Source organism: Triplophysa rosa, linkage group LG2 (assembly GCF_024868665.1).
Source record: "Triplophysa rosa linkage group LG2, Trosa_1v2, whole genome shotgun sequence".
NCBI lineage: Eukaryota > Metazoa > Chordata > Actinopteri > Cypriniformes > Nemacheilidae > Triplophysa > Triplophysa rosa.
Genome location: NC_079891.1, coordinates 2131427 through 2150559, shown reverse-complemented (window position 1 = coordinate 2150559; position 19133 = coordinate 2131427). Strand labels below are relative to the sequence as shown.

At 38.1% G+C, this 19133-nt stretch overlaps 4 protein-coding genes across 7 annotated transcripts in view; 2 read left to right on the top strand and 2 right to left on the bottom strand.

The window, feature by feature from the left end:
- Positions 1 to 7443, top strand: part of malt1 (MALT paracaspase 1) — an 11564-nt gene extending 4121 nt beyond the window's left edge. For 2 of the 4 annotated variants that reach the window (XM_057325060.1, XM_057325070.1), the window contains exons 4-18: positions 689 to 810; positions 883 to 1030; positions 1128 to 1306; positions 1470 to 1566; positions 2797 to 2871; positions 3196 to 3219; positions 3310 to 3333; positions 3413 to 3616; positions 3725 to 3902; positions 3993 to 4064; positions 4523 to 4650; positions 4785 to 4934; positions 5441 to 5598; positions 6507 to 6632; positions 6730 to 7443. In XM_057325060.1, coding sequence (XP_057181043.1) covers positions 689 to 810; positions 883 to 1030; positions 1128 to 1306; positions 1470 to 1566; positions 2797 to 2871; positions 3196 to 3219; positions 3310 to 3333; positions 3413 to 3616; positions 3725 to 3902; positions 3993 to 4064; positions 4523 to 4650; positions 4785 to 4934; positions 5441 to 5598; positions 6507 to 6632; positions 6730 to 7197 — 2153 coding nt within the window. In that variant the 3' untranslated portion in view covers positions 7198 to 7443. The remainder of the gene's footprint in view (positions 1 to 688; positions 811 to 882; positions 1031 to 1127; positions 1307 to 1469; positions 1567 to 2796; positions 2872 to 3195; positions 3220 to 3309; positions 3334 to 3412; positions 3617 to 3724; positions 3903 to 3992; positions 4065 to 4522; positions 4651 to 4784; positions 4935 to 5440; positions 5599 to 6506; positions 6633 to 6729) is intronic. The other 2 variants (XM_057325079.1, XM_057325087.1) reach the window with 2 other exon arrangements.
- A 162-nt stretch (positions 7444 to 7605) lies between these two features.
- Positions 7606 to 9882, bottom strand: cplx4b (complexin 4b). The gene is made up of 3 exons (XM_057325097.1): positions 9376 to 9882; positions 8979 to 9066; positions 7606 to 7859 (listed from the first exon to the last, which is right to left on the bottom strand). The coding sequence occupies exons 1-3, from the start codon at positions 9438 to 9440 to the stop codon at positions 7641 to 7643; spliced, it is 372 nt and encodes a 123-aa protein (XP_057181080.1). The 5' UTR covers positions 9441 to 9882; the 3' UTR covers positions 7606 to 7640.
- An 865-nt stretch (positions 9883 to 10747) lies between these two features.
- Positions 10748 to 15856, top strand: emb (embigin). The gene is made up of 8 exons (XM_057325371.1): positions 10748 to 11106; positions 11350 to 11409; positions 11552 to 11744; positions 12688 to 12764; positions 12884 to 13011; positions 14332 to 14620; positions 15114 to 15147; positions 15264 to 15856. The coding sequence occupies exons 1-8, from the start codon at positions 10995 to 10997 to the stop codon at positions 15322 to 15324; spliced, it is 954 nt and encodes a 317-aa protein (XP_057181354.1). The 5' UTR covers positions 10748 to 10994; the 3' UTR covers positions 15325 to 15856.
- A 122-nt stretch (positions 15857 to 15978) lies between these two features.
- On the bottom strand, positions 15979 to 18474 carry mrps30 (mitochondrial ribosomal protein S30). Its single transcript, XM_057325362.1, has 5 exons — positions 17810 to 18474; positions 16973 to 17118; positions 16768 to 16873; positions 16412 to 16588; positions 15979 to 16311 (listed from the first exon to the last, which is right to left on the bottom strand). The coding sequence occupies exons 1-5, from the start codon at positions 18354 to 18356 to the stop codon at positions 16052 to 16054; spliced, it is 1236 nt and encodes a 411-aa protein (XP_057181345.1). The 5' UTR covers positions 18357 to 18474; the 3' UTR covers positions 15979 to 16051.
- Between the last annotated feature and the right edge of the window lie 659 nt (positions 18475 to 19133).

The following is a 19133-nucleotide window of genomic DNA, read 5'->3' as shown; positions in this document are numbered from 1 at the left end:
TAATATTATAATATATATATATATATATATGAATTTATTCATGCTTATTTTAATATTTTTTATTATTATTTTTATTTTAAAATGTTAGTCATGTTGATTTATATATATATATATACTTTTTGAGTTACATTTTTGTTAATTTTTTTTTGTCATGTTATTATTTACTTGTGTATTTTAATATTGTTAGTGATGTTTAATATATTTTTATTTTAGGGCTGTCAAACGATTAATCGCATCCAAATAAAAGTTTGTGTTTATACAATATATGTCTGTGTGTACTGTGCATATTAATGTTGCATTTATGATATAAATTATATAGACGTGTGTGTATGTGTTTATAAATACAAAATTGATGTGCACAGTGCACAGACATATATTATGTAAACACAAACTTTTATTCTGGATGCGATTAATCGCAATTAATCGCTTTACAGCCCTATTTTATTTAAGTTTTGGTTTAGTTTGAATTTATTTCCACTTAAAAATGATAGTGCCTTTACAAAATTAAATGCTTAGGCAACATTTCTACTTTGCATTTAGTTTAAGTTTTTCAAATATATATTATTTGAAATAAGTTAAGGATTGATATCACATCACAGGGCTCGTCATAAATTACTTGTTTACATGCTCCAGTTTCAGAGATTATAAAAGTTGTTATTTTACTCTACATCTGACTTTGTCCCATCAGGTATTCAAATCCTTGTCCACCCGCAGTCGGTGGCGGTCATTGCCGGACACAACCTCCGTCTCAGCTGTTACGCTGTCGGCTCTTCACACGTGCAATTCCAATGGTTTAGAAAAACAGAGGAGGTGTGTAGAAACATATAAGTATAAACAGAGAAACAATCAATCAATCGTGTCATCCTGTCATGGTTCTAACAGGTACCTCATAGCTCCTCCCCTGATCTGGTGTTCAGTCCGGTTCAGCTCAAAGACGCGGGGTTTTACATCTGTAGAGTCAACTGTGGAAACTCATGTGAGTTCAGTCACTGGGCCCAAGTAGACGTCCTTGATGTTCCACCAAGATATGGTAAAATATTCCTGTTCAACATGACAAGTCTCATAGAGTTGTTGTATGTTTTGGAGCGTTTAATAAAATGTCAAATGCGTTTGGTTTTCTGGTTCAGGTTTAGTATCTCTGCCATCGGAGGGCAGGCCAAGGGTTCTCATTCAGCCTCAACCTCAAAGGCTTCTGGTGGGAGATTCGCTCTTTCTGGAGTGTGGCGCTATTGGCAGACCCCTACCACAATATCAATGGTACAGAAATGGAGCGCCAATCAAAAAAGCCACCAAGAGGAAATACAACGTAAGATGAAACTAAAGAGAATGAATGTTTGCTTTTGTGGATTATATCTCGCTTTTGAGATGTATGTGTACATATTACATTTCGATGGGTGACTGTGAATTGCTTGTTCAAGATCTGTTAGAAGTAAAAAGATTGAATTATTTGTTTTGCTGTTTTACTGTAGGTTCAGTATTTGACGGCAGAGCACCAGGGGAGATATCGCTGTGAGATCTGTTGCAGCAGTGAACGTACATGGAGCAATGAAGTTGACGTTATTATCGGTATGAAAGATGTTTTCTGCTTTGTATTTATTCATTGGTTAGAGTAACTCGAACGGATAACTCGGTTTTTGAGAGAATTTTATTACACAAATAGTTCACCCAGATATGAATATTCTTCATTTATTCGCCCTCATGCCATCTCAGGTGTGTATTTGACCCTGGACCACAAAACCAGTCAATTTTTCGAAATTTATACATGATGATTAAGCTTTCCATTGATGAATGGTTTGTTAGGGTAGGACAACATTTGGCCGAGATACGACCATATGAAAATCTGGAATCTAAAAGCGCAAAAAATCGAGAAAATTGTCTTTGACGTTGTCCATCAGAGACGCTGTAGCAGGCCGTTGCTAATAAAAATCAGGTTTGTTTTAATGCTCTCCGTTGGCTTACCGCTGTAATGACGTTGTGGAGAGTCGATGAACATGAAAGCTGAACAGCTCTACCAAACTTGAGTGGGTCATTCCCAAAGAGCGGGCAGCGGCGAGCGAAGTTTGTAGGCGTGTCTCCCGCCATTTTTGTTCGCGGTTTTACGGCATCCACACACAAAAATAACGTTTTGATATATTTACGGTAGGAAATTGACCAAATGCCTTCACAGAACATGAGCTTGACTTAATATCCAAATGATTTTGGGCATCGATTTAGTGTTGGCTATTGCTACAGTATGACTTGCTTTCTTCAGCTGAACAAAAACGAATCATTTTATTTAAAAATGTTGACGTGTTATAATAACCCTATGCCAAAATAGTGAAGGAAAACATTGATAACCTTAAATTTCATTGTTCTCGTCACAGCTTGGTCACAAGACACAAGAACCAGAGAGGTTCAACTTTATCGACAAATCATGCGTATTTGAACGTACCGCGTGTCCTGTCTGTTACCACGGATACGCAATGTATCGAATGCTAAATACGCCCAATTTTCACTTACAAACGTACTGTTTTGCTTAAGAAGACATTTATGAAGCCACTGGAGGTATTTGCTAAACTTTAATGGTGGATGTTTGGCGCTTCGACATTTCGCAGCGTTTTCGAAATAAAACGATTGGTTTGTGTTCAACAGAAGTAACAAATTCACATAAAAGTGGGATGGTGTGAGGGTTAGGAAATGACCAGAGAAGGTTCATGTATTGGGTGAGCGCTTCCTTAAAACTTTTATGAAACGTGTTCCGTTAAAATAACAGAAACACGTGGGGCTGAGCTGTTCAAATTCTGTTTCCTCATCAAGAAAGTCCTTGCCATTCTGAAATGAAACAGCCACAGATAGCGATTCATATCTCAGAAGCGACGGAATGCTCTGAAGGTAGATGAATCGGCACGTCTCTCGTACGTCTGGGGACTTCAAACCGATTAATGCATGAAAGAAAAACTGTGTGGTGGAAGGTTTCAGATTGGGACCGCCGTTCCAAGCAGACGAATGGGCTTGATTTGTATTCAATGCCTTTGGCTTTCTCTCTTGACTAGTCTCACTGAACGATCTGGTGAAGGTCACAACTTCGATCTGATCTTTAATGGTGATTGTCTGCATGAATAAATGTTGGACATGTGAGATTGCGATCAAACATGGATCATTTCTTAAACGGGGAGAATAAAATGGCAGTAAATTTGTTTCTCTTCGATTTTTCAGACGATTTTTTGACCAACGACCAGTGTAAGTTCTTCTGTTTCCATCGTAGCTATTTTTGAAGATCTCTGCATATACCGAAAAACACAATCGACTCATTGTGGTTTTCTTCCTCAGATTACAGTCTTGAAAAACCTTACGGTGAGTTGATCAGAAGCATTCCTGATGTATAATATGATGTCTGAAGGCATCTCGGTGAACACGTGGCTTCTCTCAACAGCTACGGACAAAGTGGCTCTTCTGATGGGTAACCTCACATATCGAAACCATCCACAGCTGAAGGCTCCGATGGTGGACGTGTATGACCTCACCAATCTGCTGCGTCAGCTGAACTTTAAAGTGGTGTCGCTGCTGGATCTGACGGAGTCTGAGATGAGGAACGCTGTGGAGGAGTTCCTGTCTCTGCTTCATAAAGGAGTCTATGGTAGTGTAGTTTCAAAGCAGCATCACAGAAAACGTTCTTTGAAGGGAATGAAAATGGTATTTTGGGGTGAACTGGAATGAAGTTAGTCCGTCAATTGCTTCTCTTTAGGTCTGTTGTATTACGCCGGACACGGTTACGAAAACTTCGGGCACAGTTTCATGGTGCCTGTGGACGCCCCGAATCCGTACCATTCTGCCAACTGCCTCTGTGTCCAGAGCATCCTGAAACTGATGCAGGAGAAAGAAACCGGACTCAACGTTTTCCTCCTGGATATGTGCAGGAAAAGGTCAAATGCAACTCATATGGAATCAGTTGCCAGGCTTCTGCTGGTCAGGCGCTGGAATCTGGCTAAAACAAGCATCCTTTATCGTTTCAGAAATTTTCACGATGACGTCATGCCAAACGTCATGCTCAAGGTCACTGCCAATATTGTGTTTGGATATGCAACGTGAGTAACAGTTTTTTTAAAGGGACAGTTTAAAGTAGACTCTCCCTCTAGTTGTTCCTAACCTGTATCATTTTTTGGGGGGGTTCGGTTGAACACAAAGAAAGATATTTGGAAGAGCGTTAGTTCGGAAGCTCCATTGACTACCACAGGAAATTAGAATGATTGTGTCATTTGTTCTGTTGAACACAATAGAAGATGTGTTGAGGACCGTTCTGGGGCACCTTTGAGTACCTTTTTCATTTTTCCTACGATGGGGGTCAGAAATGCGAGTTGCTAACATTCTTCCAAATATCTTTCTTGGTGTTCAACAGAACATAGAAATGTATACAAGTTTGGAACAACTCGAGTAACTGATGACAGAATTTTAATTTATGGATCAACTATCCCTTTAAGTATGAATACGCTTGTCTTTTTTGTCTTGGACTGATTGTCTGCTTTAATAAATGATTTTTGTGTAGGTGCCAAGACGCTGAAGCTTTTGAATTGAGTTCCAGTGGATTCACCAATGGAGTGTTTATCAAATTCCTGAAGGGACGCCTCCTAGAGGACCAAAAGATAACTGTTCTTCTGGACAGAGTGGCTGAAGGTGAGGGAGCCTCGACATTTTAAAGCCAAACCGTTTCAGACAATATCACTTTTTTAGTTTTACATCCAGGTATATTTGACTGATTGAAAAGTGCAAGAGTAGACATCTGTTTGTGCTCGATTGTAACACAATAGATATGGGTCAGTTTGACCCCACAAAGGGTAAACAGGCTCTGGAGATCCGCAGCAGTCTGTCAGAGAGACGCTCCCTCGCCGATTCTATCTGTCCTGGAGAATATTCCCACCCGGGTCAGGCACACGATCTGCACTGGATTAAAGCACACGGTAACATCAACTACCTGCCATTGTTAGAATTATAGACAGATTCATCGGACGCAAGCGTCTGGCCCGAGGTTAACTTCCGGTCTGTGTTTGTTGATCGGTCTGGCTATTTATTTATATTCATTGACATTAATATTTAATTGTATAATAATTCATTATTTTTATTAATTTACAATTTATTAATTATGAAATAAACGATTTGTTGAATGGGTCGTGTAACTTTGTCGCATTTCATTTTAGCCAAGAAACGATTCTTCTGCCGGTAACCCAAAATAATGCTACTTTTAACTTGCTAGCTATTGTCATTTACTTGTTATTTCTGTTGCTTGTTATCAGAAACAATCTACATCGACTCTTTTCTTTGCGGATGTGTACCAGAAATTAGGTTCGGGCCACAAAAGCGTGCATAAGCAGTAACGTTTGTTAACGTTGTTGCTTTAAAACTGTCTATACGATTCTTCTGGGTTAACGAATTAGCATTGTCTTTTTGCCTTTGTGTTTTAACGCAGAACTTCCAGAGAGTAAAGTTTTGGATTATGATTGTGGCGTTCAGATTAAAATGGATTTTGCTGCCGAGTTCTCCAACGTGCTGGTCATCTACACCAGCATTGTGAACAAGCCCGAGGAGATGCTGTCGTGTCAGGCGCACATAACTAACCTCCCGCTGGTGAGAGGACTTTTTTCATTTCAGTCATGGTCGCAAATATCCACCATCATTCAAACGTTTAGGGTCACTCGACCGAATGTTTTTCATGATCTTAAAAATCTTCTAAAGTCCCCGTGAACCGGAAGTTGCGATCGTTTTTACTTGCGTATTCTGACACGTTTCCGAGTGAAAAGGAGTTTCAAAGGAGAAAATGAGTGGGCGTGGCTTGCATTTTTCCTCCCGAACTGATTGGATGTGTAAAAACATTACAATTACGTTGCATTAATTTTGAAATGAAACTGGCAGCAGACTGACAGCTGAAGGGGCGGAGTTAACGGATGCTCCGTCCAAGCAGTCATTTCAGGGCGGAAGTGCATTTTCAGATTTTAACTGAAGATTATGAGAGTACATGAATTTTAAAAGAAAATGACCCACATTGATAAGCTATTTACTATAGACGCTGCAATGTTTCATGAAAAAACAAGAATTGTAATTTTTAATTTCACAGGGACTTTAAATATCAAAATGTTTCAAATTAGTTAGGGTTGTCAGAGCTCATTACAAAACAAAAATATGATTGAAATCATGTTTTTAAATGGAGGACTTTGAATAGAATTGTCTACGCTAAAGATGATAACATGTATGAAGTAGTTTTGATTCATTTTGGATTTTTTTGTCATAACATAATTCACAATAACAGTTGTAATATTCAGCAATTTTATTGTTTAGTTTTCGTTCTATAATATGGAAGAAATGAAAGAATGATGTTGTTACATAGATAAATGTTTGTTTCTTAATGTATTTTTCTTTTTGCAAATAAACATTTAAACGGTAATATCTATTCCATAATGCTTTTATTGAAGATTTAAACCACAGCAAAACATGGAGGAGGAGCGTGCATTAACATTCTCTATCATCTCAAATTAAAGGAGCTGGATGTAGATCCCAAGCTGATGAATAAGGAGACTGTTGAGGCGACGGGAAGCTTTTTATTATCAGGCAGTCTTCCACAGCACTGTCTCTACACCCGACTCGGCTCAATACAGAAGCTCAGGGTAACGCCAGTCCTCCTCAAAACCCTTACACGAGTCGAGAAAGTGTATTCTTCCCATACTGAATCTGATTCATGATAAATATCACATTACTTCACAGGACGACCTCGCATTCACGGTTTGTCTCCAAGTCCAGTTTAAATCCCTGGAAGACGTGGTCCAGTGGAACATGGACGTTAACATCGGCAAGCCCCTCACTGCCAAACTGGATCTGAATCGACCCGCTCGGAAGAACAGCTGCCAGCAGACGTGTCTGATGCCCCACAGCCCCTCGACCAGCCCGAGCCACAGCCCCGCGTCTGACCGCCGCTTCCACAGCCCGAGCCTCTGTTCCCCTCAGCATCGCGCCAACCCATATCTCAACGTCTGCGAGCCTCTGTTCGGGGCTGCGGGGGGTCACGGGTACCACTTGGGCGTTCCAACGCATGGGGATCATACATATATGTGCGAGAATGTGCCAAGTTCACCTTTGACCCCGCAGAGTATTCCTATCGAGACCACTGACGACATGGAGGACATGCAGAATGACTTCATGAGTAGTTTGCAGTTCTACAATCGTCCCTGTTGATGTAGGCGAGGCTGAAGATCGACAGTTTTAAAGTGTTTCCATTCTTGGCATCAAAGCAAAACTGATGCTTTAAATAACATGGACCACCTATTTTTGTTAGTTTGTTGTTGTTGTTGTTGTGAAATTCTTTAATGTATCACCTCATCGTATACTGACAAACACATTCTTATAACAGACATCAAATTTGAGGACAGACATTTATAAAAATAAATAACCTTTATTTTTCAAATAAATAATCCATAAAACACGTGTCACGGTCTGTGTCCATAATGGTCACTCATGGTCAAGAAGCCTTCATCATTTACATTTACTCGTTAAATTAAATCAATACTGTAGATAATCATTTGATAGTTTCATTTAAAACAAAGAAAAATAAGGTGAAACCAAATGATGAATTAGCACTGAGTTTCCCACATCTCTCAGAATATGAAATCATCGACACATCACACAACAGTGCATTTCTCCTCAGCCTTGGATTTCATCTCCACGAACGTGGCCTGAGCTTTTTCCTTCAGCTGATCCACGTCCATGTTCTGAAGATTCTGCATGATGGACTCTTTCTCCTCCTCCTGTGGAGCGTCTCCATCCACCATCTTTATCAGCTCCTCCGGCACATCAACATCATCTCCAGCCTGCTGGGTCGTGATGTCATCCTGTTCACTCTGAGGAGAACCAATCAAACACTTCTTTTTCTACAGTATATAAAAGCTAGTACATTTACACTTAAAACCATTAAAACAATTCTGATCATTGAAATCGATTGAAATATAGGCCTAAATTATTTTTGAAAAACTGAAATCAATGAAAAATAAAAATGAATCAAAACTAAATAGGAATATTAAAGAAGTAAATAATTAAACAACAAAAGCAAAATCATAAAAATTACTAGTGAATATAAAAATGTATATATATACTGTATATATATATATGTTTGTGTACTGTGCATATTTATTTTGTATTTATAAACACATACACGCATATATTTAAGACAAATATATAAATTAATAAATGTTTATATATAATTTCAATTATTGATAAATATACATAAATACATCTAAATATTTTCTAAATATATATACATGTATGTGTATGATTTTGTGTTTATAAATACAAAATTAACATCCACAGTACATAGACATGTATTATGTGATGTGATCTGCATGCGATTAATCGAGATTAATCGTTTGACAGCCCTAATTTATATATAAAAATCGGACAATATGAGTTCATTCAAAATACAAAAAAATTCAATTAAAAATAACAAAACAACTCTTCCACACGAACAAATAACTAGGAAAGAAAATAAAAAACGGGATAAAAATCAAACTTTTTTTTATTATGCTTTCATGTTATTTCATAGATTTAAGTATCAAAGTATGTGATGTATTATATTTTATTTTCATATTTAAGTGATAAAATACCGCCAATAGTTGTTTGATTTCATGTTCACTGTCATCATCATGGCATTATACCATTTGTTATTCATGTATTTTCACTAAAACAGATGTGAATCATCATGAAATGATTATAGCATCAAAATTACATTTACTGTTAGAGTTCACTCAAGAACTTGAGACTGTAAGCCATGTAAATCCAGACTAAGTCCACTATTTTATGAGTTAATCTCTTGGCAAAATCACTCCAAAAGCGGATCTCACGCATTGGCAAATGGCACACACCTGCTATCTGAACCTTCTCGACCAGTTGATGCTATTCATGTGCTGCTTAAAGACACTCGAAGGACATTTGTTACTAAATGAAGCATTACAGTGATCTCTTACCTTCGGAAGTCTGTATTTGTCTCTCAAACATGTCCTCAGACAAGCCCTCTCTGCTTTTTTAGTTGCAAATTCTGCATCTCTCTCCATCCTTGTCCCAAGCGATGTAGAGGAGAAACAAGATATACAAATAGAAAATAATACAGAAACAGAAATTAAGAATTATAACACAAAATGGCAGATTATCAGGCTACATGACATATACAACATCTCCACTCTTATTTATCTGTGTGTCCACAACTTTTATGTTAAATGCCTGTTAAATAAGAGTTCTTTTTTCATACTAGGCAGGTGTTTTCTATAGCAGACGTCATTTAACAGCTGCTAGAAACGCACGCACACTACTATAGTGCTATGGAGTTCTTTTGTTAGTGGATTTGGAAATGAAATTCAAACGTACTTCTCCTCCACCATCTGCTTCTGGTATTCCTCATATTCCTCTCTAGACATCCCATCGTGAGCCATTTTGCCCGTTGGTTTGGCTTCTTCTGGATGTGACCTGATAATCTTTTCAACAGAGAGAAATTCTCCTTTCCTTTTTTCACTCTTGCCACAGGATTGGTCAGATTAAATCCAATGAGAGGCTTTTCTGCATGACAACCCTGCGGTCAAGTTGCATCACAGAGAACATCCTCAGAATGACCCCGGTCAAAAAAGCCCAATTTAATCAGCTTTTCTGAGCTCTTCATTAGAATTATTAGAAGAAAGATTTATAACATTTGGAAATTGTTTAGGTTACTTCACATATTTTCCTTTTTCAAGCCTGATGTATTAGGGGATGTCATAAGACACAGAGGGACCACCAATGGGGAATGCGCCCCCTCTTTCAACCACAAACACAAACACACATATATTTGAAATGGCCAATTTTTTATCTCACACCCCCACTCCTTAATAAGTGGTTGTATCTACAGTAAAGCAAACTTTTTAAGTGTTACATTTCCATCCTGTCAAAATCACTCTGGAATTGATGTACTTTTAATGTTAATATTAATTATAGATATAAGATCATCTGTATAATATGATTAATATAAACTGCTAAACAAATGAAAATGTGGAATGTTCAAAAACGTTCCAAACAAAATGAATGAAACAGGGTTGAAAATAAATATAAAAAGCAGTTATTAGTTTGTTTTTAATTTTATTGTAACTTAATTAATATACCTAAATTATGATTTCTTTTTATAATTTTAGTTCTAATGTGAATTTAAGTTTTTAAGAGAATTTTTTTTAATTAAATTTTAGAGAATTACATTTTTAGCATTTCTGTGTGCTTTTGTCACGTTAATATTTAGTTGATTCTTTTTTATATTGCCATTTCATTTATTTTAGTATTGTTGTTTTAGTTTAGTTCTTATTTATCTTCCTTTAATAATTTTAGTGCCTCAACTTAATTTATAATTAAGTTTATTATTATTATTAACAACAATAATAGTAAGGCAGCATTTTTATTTATTTAATTTTTGTTATGTTTTTCAAATAATATTTGGTTAAATTAGTCATTTATTAACATATTACATTACATGTTTTAATAGGTCCGGTTAAACTATTAGTAAACTTTAGTCGTCTTGCTTATGGCACCACATCATTTAGTTGACCTATTGACCTTAACAAGGCTAAAATATGTGTGTAAACAAAAAAAACTAGAGTACGAGTCATTCGGGTGTCACTTCATATCAGAAAGTGCCAAATGTCACAGCATAACAGGGTTGAACAGGAGTCGAGTACAGCAATCATTCGGGACAAGAGCATTTAAAAACGTTCCTTTATGTCTCTGTGGTGAGGTTGTGAATCAGACGTCACTGTGTCTGCTCCTCCTCAGCACTGGGTTATACTGCAAGATGTGCCATCATTTGATCAGGCAGGGCTGCTGCCGCCTCCTGACACTCATGACTCATTTAAAGCAGGAAGCTGAAAGCGAACGCTAGCCCCGCCGGGTCACCATGACTGCAGTAAAGAGAGACGGTTGGCTGAGGGGAGGGGAACCGGTGTCTCCTGGGACTGGCTTCTGAAGAAAAGATGCCACGCCTCGCTCGCACACAGCAGAGCTGCTGGGACGCTCCGCTCTTCTCCATGGCTAATGTCATACACATCATCTTCCTTCTCCTCTACTGTGACACGATACATTCAGGTGTGTTGTTTTGTTATTCGTCTTGCATGTTCTGAATTGTTCTGCAGCTTTGACATCATGACCTTGTTGCCTGTTTGATCCAGTTCAGTTTCCATTGATCTGTTCATGTTCTGAGGGATAGGATATATGTAGGGATATAATCATTATTTTAACCAAGATTTCATTTGAAACAGTAATGCAGTATTTTAGATTAAAACATTAATCAAATCAAATGAAACAGCAGAAAATGGCTCTTTTTTACAGAGACAACCTCCTTGCCAGAATTGAATCCTGTAATAACAATTCGGAAAGATTTGTCCAGAGGTACGTACTACCCCGCCATATCTTTTCAAGCAATAGCAGCACACAGCATGCAAAACTCTGCACATGTGGTCACCACCATCTTGTGATGCAATAATAACTGATGAAATGACTGAAGACAATAAACCACTTTCTCGACACTCAGGTCAAAGTCATGTCAAAGTCATTGAAGAACCTGCAGTCCTGTCACCCCAAACCATTGAACTTTTATGTAACTTGAGTGACATACCAAATAATCCCCCGTCCGTCACTGGTTACTGGACAAAAGATGGACAAGAAATTGAAAACTCAAAGGAAACTGTAAATAGAAACAATGATCAGTATATCTTCAAAAAGACGTAAGTGTGTCTGTTTCAATAAAAACAACTTATCCAACCTCTTGAATTACGAACAAAGCACATTTCCTGAATTGTTAAAGGGACAGTTCACCTTCAAAATGAAAATTCTTTAGTCAATTATTCACGTTCGTGTTGTTTCAAACCTGTATGACTTTCTTCTGCAGAACACAAGTGAAGATATTTTGAAGAATGTTGGTGTGAAGAAGTGATCTTCTTCACCGCTGGCAACACACACACACACACACACATTCACACTCGCATTTCCCTTTCCTGTTAACACCGCTATAGGAGGAGTGGGTGCACACGCAATTCCAATGGCGCTTGGTCAGACATTCATATTCCATATCCTCTATCTGTCAATGCTTACGAGCCATATCACACATACTCGTTTGTCATGCTTAATGTTTATTGTCTAAACGTTGAGTTTAAACGGGTTTTTTTTGTTTACTTTTTAAGTGTTTATTGTTTAAAAGTCCGGTTGTACCATTTGAACTCCTGTACGGCTGGCAAGTACAAGGACTACTGGACGTTCTGAAAAAGACCTGGACAAAGCCAAATGTATCATCGGAGGAGAGAAGCATTGTGCGGTTTATCCTGGAAGACACACAGAGAACAGGCAAAGGTGAATCTCCAAGAAGCACAGAAGGCACAGAAACGATGGTATGACCATCATGCCAGAATGCGCCAGTTCGAACCAGGACAGAAGGTGTTGCTGCTGTTGCCCACCTCAATGAATACGCTTCTCTACTACACTGAACCCCATTGACCTCCATTGTATGGATACAAAACCCCTGAGACATTTCTCAAAATATCTTCCTTTGTGTTCCACAGAAGAAAGAGTCATGATTGACATGAGGGTGAACAAATTAAGGCAGAATTTAAATTTTTTATCTCTATACCAATTCAACATGACAAGAATGACTTGGTGCTGTTGTTTTTTCAGCATACAGGCCGCAGATGTGGGAAATTATTCATGTGTCTTCCGAGAAAATGATGCACAAGTGACATTTGTTTTTGATGGTACGCTTACGTGCGATATACAATTGTTTATCAAATATTTTCATGCATTGCATGTATTGTTTCATGACTCAATGTCACCATTTTGAGGTGTTAATCCAGTACGTTTGGCTTTCTTTCAGTTCCGGTAATGAAAGACAAGCGAGACAAACCTATAGTGAGCTACACTGGAGATACAGTTGCACTCAAGTGTACACTTAAACATATACCGAAGACCTGGAGCTGGTACAAGGTGAATAACACTGAAAAGGTAAGAAATGAGTTTCCAACCCCTTACAAAAGAGAATGATTCAAGTGTGCTATTAACATACTTTTTTAAGCTAAAAATAAGAATACTCTTAGTCTACTATTTGATCAATTCACTTAAAATGACACGTACCATACTGACAGAAAAGTCAGACTGAAAAGACTGAAAACAGGAAACCAAAGAGGAAGTATACGAGCAACCGTCTGCACGCCTTCTTTATCCGGCGTGAACAGCAAGACGACATCTCATACGAGAACTATCTATCAATCTTTTGATCAAAATTTACTTCAAACAAAAAGTACAAGAATGAATACCTAAAGAGGGACATATTGGTATACTATATAAAGATATAAACAATAAACTAAGTACGATGTGAAGTTCACAGAAGACTTACAAGTATAGTTGCTGCATAAGCACTACTAAACTAGTGATAAGTGTACTTGCATAAAGTAGGGCAACTATTGTTGTTACAATTAGGCTGCGTCCAAATACCCCCACTTGCGGTCTTGGCCACTCGAGGGCAAAGTCTCAAAAACGCCAAAGTGCAGTGCCCTTAACGCACGCTTCCGCGCGGTATTCAGGGCTAAGTATCCCATCATGCATCACGTTCTGGATATATCATGAGACTTTTTGCTCGGGTCTCGTGAGATGTTGCGGAAAGCTTTCCGGCGTGAGTTTTACAAATACTTTTTAAGGTTATATCTTTATTTATTCTATGTTTGGCTAACATGAGTTTTTCTTTTGTTTTTGCTTTTTTGGGTACAGCTGCTTTCATACAATACAAATAAAGCGCTATACAAATAAATCTGACTTGACTTGACTATATAATTAATTAGATATCACATATAATTTCGTAGTAAAAAATAAGAATTTTTATCACATACTTAGAAACACCACATTAATTAACGTTATATGTTTGCACTTGCTAAGTGTGTCGCAACGGGTAAGAAATACTACATGCTCACTTGGGATCTTCACACTTGGGCCAGAAACAGGAAATACGTCATGAAAGTAGTCAAGTGGTCAAGTGCAAAGACCGCAAGTGGGGCTATTTGGACGCAGCCTTAACGTATTCTGAAAAGTGTAATTTTATAAATCAGGCCAATTAGTCTCAAGTAGAAGTATAGTACTAGTAGATGTAGTATACATACTACATCAAGTACACTTACAAATATTAGAACTATTAAAGTACACTTAAAGTATGCTTATCTGCTGTAAGGGACATTATGTAATAATCATTCATACATAATGGCATGACTAATAAAACACTGCACGATATATAAAGCACACATGAGATTATAGGTTTTGTTTTCGTCTCCTCAGGATCTTATTAACGTCACCGCCAGCCCTTTGAAGTACAATATCATTATACACAAAAACGTCACCAAACTGTCTGTACTGAATTTGACTGAGGCAGATGCTGGGGTGTACATATGCAGTGCTGAGTTTGATATCAAACCCATCGAGTCTCAGGTGGAGCTGAGGGTCTTGTCTTTCCTTGAGCCTCTCAAGCCCTTTCTGGTCATCGTGGTGGAGGTCATTGTCCTGGTCACTCTGATTCTGGTTTGGGAAAAATGCAAAACACGCCAAGACCACAACACTGCAACGACAGGTACGGTGAACGATGATCTTGCAATATTTCACTGTAAAATACATGATATATTTCATGAGCCATATAGAGCTCCAGCGAGTACAGAAAGATGTTATCTACGCTTTTGCTTTAAATATCATCGCTGTCCTTCAGGAAATGGAAAACAACACTTATTAAATCATTAAATACTGTGGCGTAAAAATCGACAAGCACCTTTAAATACATTTTATTGGTTAGATATTTGCCTGTGACAAAACACCCAGTGACAAACATGAAAGAAGACAAATAATGATGATTTATTGCAAAAAAAATGTTGAGATGGAGATACAAGGTTTTAGAAGGACAGCAGCAATATATAACATTTCATTTTAAATAAGTATTGATTACAGTAATATAAATACTATTGGTCACTGTGTAACTTTTAAATTATGTCACAGTTTCAATCGTTTCCCTCACAAAAATAAAAAAAGTGACTGGTGGTGTAAAAATTAACCAAGGATTTGACAATTTGCAGAGAATGATGTGTATCCTGAGCAGACCAGTAAACTGTAAGTATGCTTAAAAATAATTTCACGACTTGAGTGACTGAAGACATTATTGATACAATCCTGGCGCTAAACTTTGATGCAAAAAGTGACAATAATATTGCAAATGTATGTTCTAGGACTCATAGCGACAGTAATGGGATGGAGACCACGACAAGACAAAGAAAACTGGAACAATGAGAATTTCAAGAATCAGGATGAATGTTCTTTTAGACTCAGCTTTCAGCTTTACTTGTGGCTTACCAGCATAAGCAATAATAAGCAAATGAATTATATGTTAAATGTCTGTGTATTCTGAGTTGTGGTGTATATTCTGTTGTTTGGACATTGAGTAAATAATAAACTAATTATGGGATTTATTTTGATTAACAAATCAACATATGCCTAAGAAAAATCACAGATACGATCTCTTTAATGCCTCAATTTCTCTCAGACGAGGGATCGTGAAGTCTGCAAACAAAAGTCAATATTATTGAAGATCTCAATATGAACTCAAACATTTCTCAGCAAATTTACCCACATCCAGATTATTATACATTCATTTACACCTCCACACTCTTGTATTTCAACAATCACCTCATTTGTTTCCAATTTTCTTATTAAAAATGAGTAGTTTTATTTCTACTAAACAATTTTAAGAGGCACATCTGAGACTAAGTTGACTGAGTTATGAAAGAGCAACATTTAAGATGGGTACCGACAGATATTTTTGTGATCTAGCGGCTGTTTATCAAATAGCCTTGGAGTTTTGTTTTAATACCGTTTTTTGGGCACCCATATCCAAAAACTGAATTTTCAAACACGAAAGGAAAAAACGGAATAATGCAAGTAAGATCGATTCTGGCATATATTAAGTTTATTAAACTTAGAACAAACAAGAGCGTCTTATATTTTTACACTTTCAAAGTCAAGGCTTGTTCAATAAAAACCGAACAAGCAGCCTGAGAACAGCATCATTCCAGCCGACTACATCTCCATCTGTGACTCTCTCATACAAGCGCATGCTTTCAGTTCCCCAGCACAGGTTCTTTCTGACATTGCTGCCGTCAGATCTCTGTGTCAAAGCCAGAGTGTTGAGCTGATAGCAGAAAAACGAGAAGTACTGTCCGTCTGTAATGACCGCCTGAGACACGAAAGGCCTGCTCACGTCTTCTTCACTCCAAAAACCTAAAAAAAAAAAGAAGTATTTATGGTAACTGATGGGACACAAAATACATTTTTAGTTTTATCCCAAAGGAACACGTGAGTCAAAGTAATTGAAAACTACCTTGATACATAGCCTGTGCCCCAGTCCACGCGAACAGGCTAGCAATACCGTTAGCTCTCAGCGTCACCTCGACCTGGTCAGAAAGACCCCTCTTGCTCATTTTGTCCCTACGAAACCGATCGGGAACCATGTGAAACTGTGTGTGACCGTAGCAGCAGGGATCTTCCAGTTTGGCACCTGTGGGGCAAAAACAATATTCACGTATTTCCAGCGCAACTTGATGGACGTATGATTGAACCTGGCGGTTAATAACAAAGCAATAAAACACATCTTTAGTGACTGACCACACATCTGCATTTCAGAGAATTTGTGAGCCAATCAGAATTTACAGTCGAAACTTTTGGGATCAGACAAACCTACGAAGATGTTGTTGTCATACTGTCTCCTGAACAATGGGAGCAGGTCCGGAGCTGATTGAACGACAGGAACTTCAGTGGAGATGTCTGCCTCAAGAGGAACAAACTACAGGAAATGACATCACGGTCACTATTACACACATGCGAATGCTCCTAATAACATAAGTAAGTGACATCGGCGATAACAAACGGTATGGCATCATACCTCAGGTAGTTGTTGAGAGATTCTTATCTGACTGTGAGGTTTGTCATCGATCTGAAACCTCATGGGCTCGACCCGTCCACTCCTGTGACCCCTCGGAATAGTTCTTTCACCCCTTAACCAGTAAAAGTTGACCTGAGGGTCAAAATCTACAAACAAAAACATCACGCCGAGGTCATCTTATACGTACATAAAAAACCAGACCCTGAACACACTAAAGGTACGTTTATACTCGTGGGTCGGACCCAGAGCCGGCCCAAGGCATAAGCGAACTAAGCGGCTGCTTAGGGCCCCCGTGGCCACCAGGGGCCCCCAAGATTTTGTATCATTACCCATATCCATTGAAATATTCCATGAAAAAAAAAAAAACGTTTTTTTGACTATAATATTTCAATTGATATGGGTAATGATACAAAATGCATTATTCAATGAAAAAAACACACAACGCGAATTTCAACTCAATAATGTCACAAAAAAGGACATATCCTTCTAGTGCAGAGAAAAGAAAAAGGAAGAAAACCGAGGAAGAGAAAAACAGCAAGATAAAGGTAAATTGAAAAAATGAATATAAACCAAATAGGCTTAGCCTAGTAAACTATATTGCAAGCTAAAGTTAGCTGGCTAGTTAATTAAGCAAGCAAGCAAGAAATCTTAATATATTATAATACATACACAACATATTACTAAGCTGGTTTTAAAAATAACTTTCCTGGATTATATTTCTGTAATAAAAAATAAGCTTCTGTTTCATAAACTTGGTAGTGATAACAGTTTAACATTACTTACACGCCTTAATAAACTGAATTTAAGGTTTGAGAAACCTGTGCACTGCATACTTACCTAAACTGGACAGGCCAAGCACGGGATTTTCTTTGGCCAAAACATTTTTAAGAGCACACACTATGTTCCTTAAATAGGGAGCAACAGAATGCTCTTGCTCTTTGTGGGCAAAGGCTCTCCCTTTCTTCATGTACCAGTGCTCTTGTAAGATGGAGTTACACACGGCGGACCGCAGCTCAGACAACACGGATTCATCGTTGTCGAAGGTTTTTTCGGGCAGGCCGCTGACATATGCCGTTTTGGTGTAGTGTTGATACCACCTGTCCGCATTCAGAGCAAACGTCTGAGGATAAATCACGTACTTCTCGCGCTGTATGCGAGTGAGCGCCCTGATCTTCTCCTGCGCCGTGCACGCGCGCAGCTGCTCGAAGAACTCCAACAAGACACGTCGCTTCGCCGACTTGCTTTTCGCGGTCCGGGATGGCAGAATCGGTGGATATAAACTCTCTGCTGTCGAGGCTATAATCTGGACGTTTCTGCTGAAGGCGAGACATGCCGGTTTACGGCACAGAAAAGGATGCAAGAGCAACCTGCAGCAGGACGCCATGTTTGTCCCACGTGATCTTGTGTGTCGCTCGGCGTCGGTGTTCTCAATTCTCGGCGTCAGAATTCTCTACTGCCACCTACTGGTCCTGGAAAGGATGAGACGAAATGTCCGCGAAGAAACGGGTTTATCTGCGTCCTGTAGGAACATTTTGTTTACACATTGATTGAGAAACTAATTACATATATATCAAATAGTTGCATAACAATGTCACGAAGACAACATGAAAAGGTAGGCAAAATAAAAAACAATACACGAAGAGGTGAACCAAACTAGGACGAATACACAATGCAAATGATCGTATTCAATACGTGCTTTCTTTTATTCTTTTCAGAAACAGAAGCTTTTCATTGCTTTTTTGTTGTTGTTGAGAAATGAAACGACAAAAAAATATTAAATAAAAATCACCTCTCTCTTTTTGTTTTTAGATGTGGGGTTTGTCAAAATATCAACAAGTGTATCTTCCTGCCAAAACATAAACAAACTTCATCTTCCCAAAATAAAAAGACACTTTCTCCAATACTATTAAAAAAGTTGAAATTTGCTATATTATATTGTATAAAGAAAATTGGCACCCTGCACAACTCATGCATTCAGTGTGATGGCTTCATACACATTTTTTTTCAGGGCCTTATCATAAATCCAGGCCTGCTTGAAGTAATATCTGCTTACTCGAACTATTATAAATGCAACACATGCTGGGAACCCGTTTTAACAGTAATTGAAACGACTTTGAAGGGGTTATATGCCAAAATAACAAACAGAAAAATGACTGAATGA

Coding starts and splice junctions, on each gene's coding strand:
- cplx4b (XM_057325097.1), bottom strand. CDS start 9,440: ATGGCTCACGATGGGATGTCTAGAGAGGAATATGAGGAATACCAGAAG. Junction 9,067..9,375: donor AAGCAGATGGTGGAGGAGAA/GTACGTTTGAAT, acceptor GCTTGGGACAAG/GATGGAGAGAGATGCAGAAT. Junction 7,860..8,978: donor ACAAATACAGACTTCCGAAG/GTAAGAGATCAC, acceptor GGTTCTCCTCAG/AGTGAACAGGATGACATCAC.
- emb (XM_057325371.1), top strand. CDS start 10,995: ATGCCACGCCTCGCTCGCACACAGCAGAGCTGCTGGGACGCTCCGCTC. Junction 11,745..12,687: donor CAGTATATCTTCAAAAAGAC/GTAAGTGTGTCT, acceptor TTGTTTTTTCAG/CATACAGGCCGCAGATGTGG. Junction 12,765..12,883: donor AGTGACATTTGTTTTTGATG/GTACGCTTACGT, acceptor GCTTTCTTTCAG/TTCCGGTAATGAAAGACAAG.
- mrps30 (XM_057325362.1), bottom strand. CDS start 18,356: ATGGCGTCCTGCTGCAGGTTGCTCTTGCATCCTTTTCTGTGCCGTAAA. Junction 16,589..16,767: donor TGACAACAACATCTTCGTAG/GTTTGTCTGATC, acceptor TTTGCCCCACAG/GTGCCAAACTGGAAGATCCC. Junction 16,312..16,411: donor GGCACAGGCTATGTATCAAG/GTAGTTTTCAAT, acceptor TTTTTTTTTTAG/GTTTTTGGAGTGAAGAAGAC.